We start from the raw sequence: 14,285 nt of genomic DNA on the forward strand, positions 1-14,285 counted from the left end.
CCAAGAACTTTACTCAAAGATCTAAACTTAATATAATATGGCATATTCCACCTATGCATCAATGGTACACAGGAAAATTCCCCGGCTCCCTACTGAAAATCAAATGTGACTGTGGCTCCCAGACTGCTCTGGCTAGACTAACAAGTGGCACCTTAAATGTCCTTCCTTTGGTAGTGGCAGAAAAAAGCGCTGTGACCATCCAGCTTCACTGGATCACATTGGACTTTATACGGATTACTTATATGGATACTTAACATCCGATCCTCTCACTGTTATTGAATTTTTGATGGTCAACAACCTTCTTTCGAGGATAAGCAACAACAACAAGGTTCCAATAAGCAACTAAAGCACCGGAGGTGATGAAATGTTTTGCATTATTTTAAGTCTCACTAAATACAAAGAATAAGTTTTACCATGAATTCTTACATTTTTGTATTTTATCTTGTGATCACGGTAAGGATTAATGAAATGCAATAACTCGCTTTAATACACATAGATAATTTTTAAGGATAATTAGTTATAAGTAAATAAATTAGGTAGTTAAATAACCTTAGTCATTATGGATTTACATGGCCACTATTAAGTTTTATTTATTTTTTAACAATATTTGTTAAAAAAGCCCTAAATTTAATCTAATAAAATTTCACAGTTTAAAATACATGTAATTTATGACATTGATTCCTAAATGATATTAAGATATTTAAACATAACTTATGAGGGTTTACTTGATCTGGCAAAAGATAAGAGTGCATCCCCCCTCTCCCGACAGATGTGAAGCAAATTATCACATGTCTGAAAGTAACTAAGTCAGCCAAAGGTTTAAATAAGCCTCTTATTTAAAAAGAACTTAGAACATAAAGGCATGTTCTGATGCTAACAAAATTAATTACAGTTCGTGGTGATGTAATTAAGCAAGAAATGTCAAATTCAAACTAAAAATGTGGAATAGCGGTCAAAGATTATACAATTTAATTTTAATTTAAGCTGGCTCCCTAACTCTATCATTTTAACAAATTCTAATGTCGGCATTGATAATGCAAAGATGAATAATTACAAATTATCAGAGTTGGCAGGAACTAACATAGTGAGCAAGCAGAGGTTAGAAACACACTCTGTCTTATACTCCAAAAAACTCAGTTTAAAAACTGCTTAAGTGATTTGTATTCTGGTGAGGAAATAGAAATGGGAAATTATATTAAAGGCTGAAATTATAAACAACTGGGTAATTTACATTATAATAACTATATGTATCTTTGAACAATAATATTCCTTCTCTTCATGTATTCAGTTTCTTTTTCATTTTTTCATTTTTGGATTTAATTAAAGATTTCTATTATTCTTAAAAAAAAAAAAAAAAAACACTAAATGTATTTAGAATGTATAGAAAAAGCTGCTAATTTTATTTTTTTTTAGTAATATGAACATCCAGAAGAAATACGAAATATATACAGTAGGGACCGGTTACAGTGCTGGTGTGGCAGAATTTTTTTTATTTAGTGACACACCGAGCAACAAAATCTAGAAATAGGAAAACTTTTAGAATTTAGAGCAGGCATTGGAAGCAGAATTTTGAATCCACAGAGATTGCATAAGTTAAGAAAATGTCTAGCTCCAGTTCTGTGTATGATGCAATAAGACATATTAGACGAGTCTTTTAAATTGTCAGTTTTCAATTTTTTATTAATAAAAAAATTCCTTTCTATAATGCCTGTCCATGTCATACGTTTAGAAGCATTTTTGATATTTTCCATGCTTGTGTCTAGAAAAAAGTAGAGAAAATAAAGGGAAGATAAATATGTTAAGAAAAAGATTCTAGTATCAGAAGTAAAACATTCAAATATTATGTTTTTTGTTGTTCTTCCAGACGTTCTCCAAAAAGTAAGAAGTTCATCGCAAACTTTCTGTAAAATACATCCATTATGTGTTAAGATCATGGAGATATTTTTTATTTTGTCACATTTTTCTGGAATCTTCTAGAATTGTGGGTCTATCCTACCTTCAAATCTTACCTTCAAATTCTTCTAAACTTTCCAAGCTGCAATGTTTAAAATCCTAAAGAAAAATTACCCCTACCAATTCTGTAACAGCAAAAAGCCAGAGATATTTTTTGGGGAAAAAAAAAAAAAAAAAAAACAAGAGGGAAAACTGTAAAATTAATTTTACAGAGAAACATTATGCATATTCTCAGAATTCTGAATATTCCAAAACAATTACATGGGAAAAACTCTTACTATGAACAAATTCAAAGAAGACACTTTTAATTAATTACATCGGTATAAATAGGTATTTTCCATTTGCTAAGAACTGTTTTGTAAATTGTGCATAGCATTATACCTTCTTTATTTTCAGCTTCAAAATATTGTACAATAAATGGCCAAAATAGAACTTTATTTCATATGACAGCAAAAAATAAGAATGTTTTATTTTAATCTTATTTTTTAGATATAATTTCAATATATTACCATTATTTTAATGAAATTTATTAATGTTACAATGTTTTAAAAAAAATCGTTGAAAAATTCCCAGATCTCGGAATTAAACATTTTCTATAGAAACTGTTATTGAAATTGCCAAAATGTCGTTAAATTTAGAACAGTTTAATAAAAAAATTTACATCCCTAAAAGCGAAAAATTGTTTAAGAACTCTTTAGAAAAAACGAAATGATTTTGAAATGCTTATGTTTTACTTCTTGCTCAGAAACTCGAGTATCCCACCATTTATATTAGAAATAGGAACAAATTATAACCTACGAACCCATTCAAAAGATAACGATATTTGTCAGTAAATCACCAAAAATATTTCTAAAAATACTAATTCACACTCAAAATGGCAATCATAAAAACAAATAGAAATTTCAGATAATTAAAATTAAGGACCTTCTGCCAATTTTGACCAATATTAAGGACCAAAAAATCCATTCCAAAAAACCTAAGGACTTTTAAGGACTCTTAAGGACTGTACAAACCTCAAAACAAAGTGTTATAATGTAGCTGCACTTTGCTGATCCAGTTAGCTTCACATAGATTTGCTGGAGTTATAACACAGTTAATATACATAATTTAATATAAAGTTCCAATAAGCCACTAAAGCGTCAGGTTCATCAAGCCACTAAAGCATCATCACCGGTAGGTTGTTTTGCAATCTTTTACATCTCATTAGCAGTAAGAAATAAGTTAAATATGTTACTTTCTACATTTTTGTTTTGTTAAGCTGAAAGTAAATAAGTTACTTTTTACATTTTTGAGTTGTCTTGCATCCAGAATAAAGCTTAAGGAAAGGAGATAACTCACCTTAACATATAGAGATAACTTCTAAGGATAAGCAATTAGTTACAAATAATTAAATTACCTAGTGAAATACCCTTAATTATAATAGATTTTACATAGTTTCAATTCCAATTTTTTTTTCCAATTTAAAAAAAAAATATCACTTAAAAAGGACTAAGAACATTTTACAGCAGCTATAATTTATGATATTGATTATAAATGATATTAGTATTACATTAAAAGCTGCAAAACATTTATGTTTTGTACCAACAACAAGTACAGCTCTTTTTAACTTGAAAATGTTCCAATGTTCCAGATATTTTATCTAATTTACATTAGTTTCCTGTTCTTTAGTATATTTTCAAAGTTTATTTCTTTCAATATACAAATCAATGTTCCCACTAGTATCTACTTCATCTCCTAACTTGTTAATGTTTCAACAATCTACTTTTGCAGAATAATTTTCTTCCTCTTTATTCTCTCTCTTTACAGAGTTATTACGTTCTCTCTTTATTCTCAGTTTCTTCTTCTTCAATGAGTTTTCTCTTCATTTTACAATTTTTAGATTTAAAGTTAGTTTTAGATTTAAAGATTATTTGTTATTCTAATGAACTGCTAATTTTATTTCCTTAATAATGAGAAATAATTAATAATATGAGAATAAATATGAAATGATATAATGGTTAGGGCAGGCATCAGAGCCAGTGTAGCAGAATTTTTAGAATTTGGTGAAGGAGCTATAAGCAACAAAATTTTGAGACTTAAGAGCAGGCACTGAGGTACATATGATGCACTTAGATATATAATATGAATTTTTAATAAATTGTCAGCTTTCAATTTTTTTTATTCCCCCCTCCCTTCAGCAGTGCTTATGTCTAGTGGTAAAATAAGAAAATAAGGGGAAGCTAAACATGCCAACAGAAAGACATATGGGATCAAAAGAAGAAAATTCAAATAATTTTATTTTTACTGTTCTTCCAAAAATTCTCCTAAAGATAAGAAATTCATCACAAATTTCCTATAAAACATATCCACTGCACGTTAATTACATGAAAACACTTTTCATTTCATTACACTTTTCTGGAAATTTGCAGGTCTATAAATTTTGCCTTCAAACACCTCTAAGCTTTCCAAGGTGAAAGATCTAAAAATCCAAAAGTAAAATTATATCTACCAACTCTGTAACACCAAAAAGGCAAAATTTGTGAAAAAACAAAAGAGTTTGGAAAAGAAAAGTGTAAAGTGAATTTTCAAGATTACACTGGTACACATTTAAATATTCTGAAACAATTAAATAGGGTAAACTCTTACTGTGAAGAAATATTAAAGAAGGAAAATGAAATTAATTAAAAAATAATTACAGTAGTCCACCGCCCCTGAGAATTGTTATGGAAACTATTCTTTACACCATTTATTATCTCATTTATTTTTCAGAACCAAAATATTCTTAAACTATCAAAATAGAAAGCAATGTCGCATTCAAATATGGAAGGAAAAAATAAAAATATTTTAATTTAATGTTATTTCTTAAGTATAATTTTAATATATTACCATTATTTTTATGATCTTTATCAAAGTTATTACGTTTTCAAAAACCAATCGTCAAAAAATTTAAAAATCTTAAAAAATTGTTGTGTAAAAACTGGCTTGAAATCAATCAACTTATTGACTTATCTACACCAAAATTTTGACTAAATGTTACTAATCGACTTAACTACATCAAACATTACACAACATTATATTTACTTATCTACACCAAATATAATGATAACATTACACCAAAATGTTGATAAGCCTCTAAATTTAGCACTATATAATAAAAAAAACACATATTTAAAAAAAAAAGGGAAAGTTGTTTTTGATGCAATACTTTATAAACTCTTCATTCGCAAAAAGAAGAAATTATTTCGAAAAGTTTATGTTCAATCAAGGCAGGGCCTCGCGCTTGAAACTCAGGTACACACCTTTTATATCAAGAAGTAGGAAAGAATTCAAACATTAACCCATCAAATACATATTTGTCAATGCATGGCCAAAAATATTCTTCCAAAATGTTAATTCACACTCAAAATAGCAGTCATAAAAAAACAGACAGAAATGTCAGATGAGTAATTAAAGACCTTTTGCCAATTTTGGCTGACATTAAGAACTTTTAAGGACCAAAAATAGTTTCTAAAAAAAAAAAAAAAAAAAAAACTCAGGGCTTTTAAGTACTTCTAAAGGTCAAATGAACCTTATCTATATCATGCTTCATGAATTTGTATGGAAATGCTGCAGAAACCAATCCAAAGAATTTTTTAATGTACTCAGGAACTAACAGAGAATATTAACATCAAGAATCATTTACGAAGTTCCAAGATACAGACCTGATGTAGTTCTTTAAGAGGATAATGCTAAATGCAAAAGATAAATTTTCTTCAGTTTTAAGGTTTGATTATTTATTAATTCCTTACTGAAATTTATCTTTCAAGATACAAAAATACCACTTTATTAAAATTAATTGTGATGTGTGTGTGTGTGAATAATTTATTAAAATAAATATTAACTAACAGAGAATGTGTTAATAATTTATTAAAATGTGAATAATTTATTAAAATAAATTATTCACACACACACACATCAGATAAAAATTTAACTGTGCATTCAAAAATCTTCTACTTACTACTGTCTGCCAAACAACTGAGAACTAACAGACAATGAGTGACAACATCTTCATCAGAACTGAATTTCAATAAATATTGCAACAACACATCCAAAATTCCAGCTTCAATAGCTTGATCTTGAATTTCTTCTGCAAAATTTAAAAATATTCAGGATTACAGATCTAAGCATGATTTGAAAATATGATTATCAGAATTAGGACAGAAAATAATTTGGTATTTAAAATAAAATAAAACGGGGCTAAAAAAATAATTCTGAATTGCTATTTTTTTTAAGCATTATCCTTACATTAAATCCCAAATATAATTAATCTTTTTATTATTTTCCTTTAAAATTACTTTTTTATATTTTAATTTGATAAAATTTTATATTTTTACTTGCTAACATAAATATTTGAATACTTTTGCTTTTTCTTCAAAGAGTTAATAATTTGAAATTCATGTCTGCTTCTTGAACAAGAAAGATCGATGTCCGATTCTTTTGAAATACATACACTTTCCAATAAAATTAATGCTAATATATAGCTAGAATTTCTCTAATTTTAAATGTTCCATTTGCAATTATTATTTTGCATCTATTTTAACACATTTGCTGCTGATCACGCACTGGTGCATGATTGGTGTTATTGTTGAAAAGCAAATCACACTATGGCATGTAGTGTGGAGTGATGTCTCAGGTGCCAGTCATATGCTGGTGCGAGAAAAGCAATGTCTCATTTATTTTTAAGTTCAATCGGCATTACATGTTGAATATGTAAACTAGCATTGCCATGAAGGTGTGAGGTTAGAAACTAGTTCTAAATTTATGCGTTTTGGAATGAAAATAAAGTTTCCTTTCATGCAAAGAACATACAAAAATATGATTCTGAAATATATCATTTGCAATTATATCATTGTAACTATCTTATAAGAAATTCATTTGTAATAAACATATACTTGTTTGGGATATAGTTTCATAAAAAATAATTCATATTGTTACTTATTTTGATTCATTTTTAAATGCCATGTGTCAGCACATAACACAGCATTGCAAAAGTAATTTTATCTCTAGTGCCTATCACACCTTGCCACAGAGTCATAAAATAATATGCTTTAAAGGCTTAGTAATCAATGTGGTATGCATAATAACCTTTTACTACCTCTTTTAAATCATATTTCTTATAATAAGTAAGTCGGAATAAGGGTATGATCTATTTTTATGACACATCATTATCTATCAACACAACCTCACATGACCAGCAGCGAAAACGCTAATTAATTTCTATGAAAGTCTACATATCTCATGTTAAATAAACAATATAACTCAGATTAATTTAGTTAATTTAGTTTTTATTACTTGTTTCACTTTTCCTTATATTTGCAAAAAAAGCATGTTATTCTAATAAAAAGTCTGAAAATTGCTTTCATTTTTTTTTTATGTCAGATGTGGAAAATAAAATTTTTTAACAATAAATTCAATCTCTATGCTGGATATATGCTATCAAATCTAATTTAATCAGTGGTTTCCTTTAATTTCAAATTATTAATGTTATGTATTCTCCCCATAATTATACATTTTACTTTAATGACCAGCATATAAAATTCATTATCATGATTTAATTTTGTTTTATCATGTTACAAAATGACCCTATCTTGAATATTTTAAAATATGAGCCTTGACTGTGAGCAAAGTATGGAAATTAAAATTAAATGTTATTATTATTATTCCCCTCAAGGTTTAAGCATTAAATTTTCAATTGCTTACATTAAATGAAAAATAATAATAATGAATATAAATAAATACACATTTGCTTAATCAACAGATGCTTACCATAAGTATCAGTGAGATTCAAAAGGCAACCAGAAGTAATAGTACGCATGTTTTCAGGCAAATTATCTTTTTCTAACAGGTTTCTTAGCAGCTGAATAAGCCGATCCACACCATTATGCTCTTTGACTAAGCTACGAGCTGCATCTTAAGAGATAAATTCATTTTAGCAATGTAATCATATATAATATACAAAAATAATTCACTTGTAAATTCTCGAAGTCCTACAAATCAGTCAACACCTAGCCCTCTTTAATTAATAACAATAAAAATTTTTAATTCAAAATTTTAAGAGAAATAAAATTAGCATGTCTACCATTAACTGTAATACTTCATTTTACCATCAAATTTTAAAGCATTTCTTTAAAATTTTTATTTCAATCAAATAAGGGACTTTCATGAACTATTATTACTATTTAAATCTCCTGCAAAAACTCTTCTTTACAATCCATCTTCTACCTAATAAATTCTACCTCAAAATGTCAAATATATTCCATGAAAGCAAAAGAGAAACACACCAAGTGAAACATAAAATTAGTAACACAGCAACCTTGAGTTTGGTGTAGATTTAAGCAAGGCTGTGGAGTCAGTAGAGAAAATGATTGACTCCAACTCCTGAAATTTTAAAGATTCCAACTCGACACCCTCATATATATAATATATGTAAACATATACACATGGGTTACAGTTTATTTTTTTAATATAAAAGAAGTAATAGATGCTACAGAAAAAAGATTGACGGAATAGCAAGTTATTTATATTAATTAGCATTTACTATGAAATGGAAAAACTGGTATTAGTTATTTCTAAGAAAACAGTATAGATTCGGCAAGACCTTCTTTGTTGGAGGGCCATAGATCCAATTTGATAAACTTCAGAGCTGAGAAGAGTCTTTCCACATTAACTTGAGACGGAGGAAGAGCTGTTACTGTTAAAGCTACTTCTTTTAACTTTTCAGGATAGATTTTTTATGAGTTCTAAAAGAGGTGTCTTGCAAGTGCAATCATATTTGTCTAGTTCTTCACAGGCCATGTAGAAATCTTGTTTGTATTTTTTCATTTTTATATTTAAAGACTTTTGGTTCTTTATTTTCATTCGCTTTGCCTTAGCCTTTTCAATATTATACAGAAATATTACTCAAAATCTAATTCATCACTGGAAGAGAATGATAGAGACTCAAATGCAATGTCTGCAGTTTGACGGTCCTGATTTGAATTATCCAATTGTTCTGAGAATAATTTTATCTTAATGAAAGTTCATAGATGGCTTTCTTTGCCTTTTTAATTTGTTTGTCATCCAAGGAAATTCAGTGTTTTGGATCTACCCAGAAAGATCTCATTGTTTAGCAAACTAGTTTCTTCTTTCTTCATTGAAGAAATGATTCCTTCTGCAATAAACTCTCCATTTCAGATAGAACAAACATCACATTCTTCCATTCTCGCTTCCTGTCAATTCTTCAGACTGCAGCTTTTTTGTTGCTATATACAGTGTAGAAAGAAGAGTTTCCAATTCTGCAAGATCATTCCACAGTCTTCTTTTTGTTAGTGAAACATTAGGGTTATCTACATCTTCTAAAAAAGTTCTTAATTCTAACAACCTCTTTATCGTCAAATATGTACTTCCTTATTGCGTTGCTTGATCAATAATTGCTCCTTTCCCTGCTCATTTCCTAAGAATGGCATCAATTTTGGGAGTTCCTGCTGCTATTCTGCTTACCTAAATTTACCAGTGAGATTTGTAACTAAATGAATAAGTTTAATCACTAATAGCAAATATCACATCCATCCCCCTCCATTATATTTATTTATTAATATGTCAAAAAATAGAAAATAACTCTTTATTAATGCATATAGTCCATAAATAAAAATAATAACTCAGTTTGTCATTATTCAGCTCCTTTTAATTTCATTTTAAATTCAAACTGTCCAACAAAAACTGAAGTCGACGTTGACCTGTTTTTAGCGACTCCTTTTACCCCAAAATCTGCGACTCTGATTCCGACTCCATGACTCTGATTCCGACTCCACAGCCATGGATTTAAGTCAAGATCTCAGTCAATTTCGAGGGCAAACACGTATTGTCGCTTTTCATTGGAGCAAAGAAATTTGAAAGTTGTTGTGTTACTAATTTTATATTCCATTAATACATAAAATATTTCTTTGTCTTCCAACTTACTGTTCTACAAACTCTAACAAATGTGTTATCAATTTAATCCATAGTCATAAATCATTTAAGACAAAAAAAAAAAAAAAAAGAACAGAATTATTTTAGAAGACCATTAATATAAATTTACACTAATGCAGTTGGTAAATGTGAAACAGTTTAACAGACTATTTTTAATATAATATCACATCAACTATAAAAATCAAATCCCTGAAATTAACAAAATAATTACCAAATCTAAAGCTCCTATAGAAAATGTTGGATTATATATAAAGTTAGAAAATGCATTTTCTCTTCCAGCATAACCACTCTACATTAATTTCACATGTTTATATATATTATTAAAAAAATGAATAAAAAAATTACTTTCTCGTTGGTTATTTAGTACACACTGATATGCTACCAAAAATACCACATGTGATTCTGATACTTATAAGCATTCAAGCATTCAGCAACCTTTAAAGTTCTTAGGATTCTTCTATAAAAATAAGTTTTATTTTCTTTTATTCCCCTCTATTTTCTTAAGAGAAGACACAGCTTCTTTTCTTTGTTTCAACTTTAGACCAAGACTGGCATTTATATGCAAACAATGGAAGCTGCAGAGATTATATATATTAAATTTTAATTTACTTTAAATGTTAAATAAATTAAATTATTTTTTTATTTAAAATATTTAAATTTATTAAATAAATTAAATTTATTTTAAATGTTATATTAATATAGGCATAAAACATTTTTAAAATATTTTCCTAAAACAAAATTTTAAAATATTTATTGACTAAATTAAACAATGAAATACTTTTTTACTTCTTTAATCATGCAACATATTTCTAAAAATTTAAATAAAACATTGAAGTTAATTTTTATTTGAATATATCCCAAAACTAAACAAAGAATAGTAAGCATAGAAACTATTTTTCTATTCATATTTACAAGATAGTTATTTACTGAGCTTTTTAGGCCATTTTATATAATAAATAATTTAATAACTTTTATAATTGCTTAAATGTTCACTTAAATTAGCAACTTCTTCAAAAATATGTACATTGTCATATTATTGTCATAATATGTACATTGACATATTCAAAAATATGTACATTGTCAAAATATGTACATTTAATATTATCTAAATTTTAAAACATGAAAATGCCTAACTAGATCAACAAATTTAATCTCTAACAAAATCAACATCTCAGAAAGAACAGCAAGTGATCTGGATACTTGGCTGCTTCTCACCCTTTTTTATGAATGATGCTTAGGAAATATTTGTACACATTATTACATTTATTTCTTTTGCCTTCATATACACAAAGGACATGATTCTATTATCAATATTTAAACAAATTGTCTATTTCTTAACTAAACTTCACAGCTTAATTTTTCTTATTTTTAATATAAATGCTGAACAATATATATGAATTAGTGTATGTTTTATTAAAAAATTTCTCGAATATTACTAGTCAACACTCATCTACTTTTAAAAATCTCTCTCAAAGTTATCAATTTTAGAATGAAAATTTTTAATTTTAAGACATAAAATAGTCATATTATCTTTTCCTCCAATAAAATAATGTTTAATCAACCAAACGAATTTTCATAACAATCAACAACAACAAAATTAAAATGTAGAATCTTTCCAATACAAATAATAGCTCAAAAAGTACTTTTGCTATATAATAGAATAGAAAAAAATTACCTCACACACACACAAAAAAAAAGTACTAAATTAAATTCAAAGAGATTTTTGAAGATGTACCTGCACATGCAAAAATAATACTGAATAGTTAAAAAAACTCAAAGCAAGTTTTTTTTTTTTTTTTTTTTTTTTAATATGCATTAAGTTGTTGATCTCTTACCATTATCATAGCAAATATTGCCCAAAGCCCGGCATACTTGGAGAACCACATTAGAATCATTATTTGATAGAAGTTCAAGCAAAGGAATTATAACTGCCCCATCACTACAGCTTTGTCTTCCTATATCTTTAGGAAAATAATTTAATTCACATACAATTGTAAATGCAAGAAACATACACTATACGTTCATATATTTCGTAAAATATGTGACTTATAGTAACTTCTAAAATTATAATTTACATGTGAATATTTTTTTTTCAAATACAAAATAATCCATTGATAATTACTCATACCTAGTTTTGCCACTTCTGCTAGGATCTCAGCTACTAGAGCAAACGTAGATGCAGAAAAGCATTCTCTAGACTTTAAAATAAGACAGAAGGTATCCACAATCCCATTTTTTACAAGATACTCAACAACAGCTTTCTTATCACAACCTAAAACCATACATAAATCAGTTAATGACTGATTATAAGGCAGAATATATAACTATTACCCCATTGAAAATATTTTTTAATTATAAAGTACAGGCTCTTTTGTGTACCTTTCCATTAAAGCCACACCATGCATTTTTGGCATTATATTGGTGTATTTCTTTGACCCACATCTTTGGCTTGATGCAGGAATCAGGACAATCAGGAACAGCAACAAGAAGACATTCTCTAATTCACACTAACTCAAAAAAAAAAAAAAAAAAAAAAAAAAAAAAAAAAAAAACCTTTGTGGTGAAAGAACATGGACTATGTCATATTTTTCCTTCTGTGAATAAGCTTGATAATTACTGAAGATATGATAATACAAAAATACTAATTTCTGATTATCCGCACTCCCACTGAAAAGTCGTTACCAACTCTGGAGAGCATTCGCAAAATAGCTGGCAACTGAATTTTTGCCAAGCTAATGCACAAAAGATAACAGCCATTTTCAAAATGGCAGAGCTCTAAGAATTGCATATAAAAGCAGTCAATTAATAAAATTAATAAAGCAAAAAACAACAATAATAGAACATCCTTTTTTTTCCCACTTTTCTTGAAATTGGCACAGTACTTCAAAAACATAAGTGAATTGTCAACATTGAGCCCATTATCATTCTTTCGACATACACAGAGATCTCTTTTCAATTAAAACATCAGAAAATTGCACAAACTCAGCATCGTACAATTTTGGCATTGTGCACTGGCCAAAACAGAAATGTACTACACACACATCTCAGTTTTTTGTTTGCACTGTTGCTGTCCCCACATATACAACAATCTTTTTTCACTTAAAAACACATCAGAGAATCGCACAAATTTGGCATCGTACAACTTCAGCATTGTGCTAAGGCGAAATCAAACATGTGTTATATTTATACCTGAATTGACATATAAATATTTTTCGGTGACATCATGGGTTGCCACATGACGATTTTGGCAACCTACCACTTTGCTCATGAATATTTTTTCATTACCTTTTGAAGAGTGTGGATAATCAGAAAGTACTAAAAAATTATGTATTATAAAAAAAAGTCATTAGATGAAAACAAGCAGTGGTTATGAAGATAATTAGTTACAGAAAAAAGAACTTGCCAACCAAAAAAAGGCAAAGTAGTATGATTTTAATGGAAAAGTCCCCTCTTTTGACTGTAAGGTTTCATTATTATTCATGTTAAAAATTATTAGCCATAGCAGCTAAAATTTAAAAAAAAAAAACTTAATGTACCTTAAATTTTAAATTGTATTATTTTATCTCTTTTATGAAATATTTCATAACTCAGGTAAAAAATGAATGTTTGCTCATTTAGGGTTATAGAACAAATGACAGCAAAGATTTAAAAATTTATAGTAAAAAATTAAAATCAAATAAAAAATTAAACTAATAATAATAAGTGAAATATATTAATAAAAATTTAGGCAGTAACATCATGATATAATAATAAATAATCATTTTTCTAATAATACTCTTATCCAGTTTAACCTTTCTATAAATATAATAAAATGTTACATATTTTTGTTATTTAATGATATAATAATGAAAATGAAACTAGGACTCACCACAGCAACTACCTTTAAGTAAATGGAAACATAAACCCTCTTCATGCAGTCAAGTTTATATCTCATTTGAACAAATAATTTATCAGATTATTATGATTTTTCATTTATAATGTATACTTCAGCTACTTTGTAACATTCATTTGCAACCAGTATGATACATTTTAATCAAATAAAGCTGAACTCTATTCAGCTACATCAACATATTAATCAGATTTTGTTCAACAGTCTTATATGTAAGTAACAATTAGCTTATATTTCACCTTTTAATCATACAAGATTATAAAGTCTGCACAGTTAAAATGCACAGAATAAAACCAAATATATATCTGTTAACATATTTTTTATATTTGTAATTTTTATTCATACAGAAATAGCAAATATAGGTACTTACATATTAATGCCACCGCACTTACGTATTAACACCACAGCAGCAGAAGTTGCGCTGATGGTAGCACAATTTATTCTGACAGTTGGAAGGTTACCAAACAAACAGAATAGA

At 27.8% G+C, this 14,285-nt stretch overlaps 1 protein-coding gene across 1 annotated transcript in view; it reads right to left on the reverse strand.

Annotated features, from left to right (window-relative positions):
• Nucleotides 1-14,285, reverse strand: part of LOC118182389 (rap1 GTPase-GDP dissociation stimulator 1-like) — a 110,234-nt gene that overhangs the window by 83,261 nt on the left and 12,688 nt on the right. Inside the window, exons 3-6 of the mRNA XM_085814949.1 lie at nucleotides 12,047-12,190; nucleotides 11,754-11,879; nucleotides 7,738-7,881; nucleotides 5,930-6,058 (exon numbers count right to left, since the gene is read on the reverse strand). Of these exons, the coding sequence (XP_085671075.1) occupies nucleotides 5,930-6,058; nucleotides 7,738-7,881; nucleotides 11,754-11,879; nucleotides 12,047-12,190 (543 nt within the window). The remainder of the gene's footprint in view (nucleotides 1-5,929; nucleotides 6,059-7,737; nucleotides 7,882-11,753; nucleotides 11,880-12,046; nucleotides 12,191-14,285) is intronic.

This window comes from Stegodyphus dumicola, chromosome 4 (assembly GCF_044657685.1).
Source record: "Stegodyphus dumicola isolate Sdum_Otavi_A_Nest chromosome 4, ASM4465768v1".
NCBI lineage: Eukaryota > Metazoa > Arthropoda > Arachnida > Araneae > Eresidae > Stegodyphus > Stegodyphus dumicola.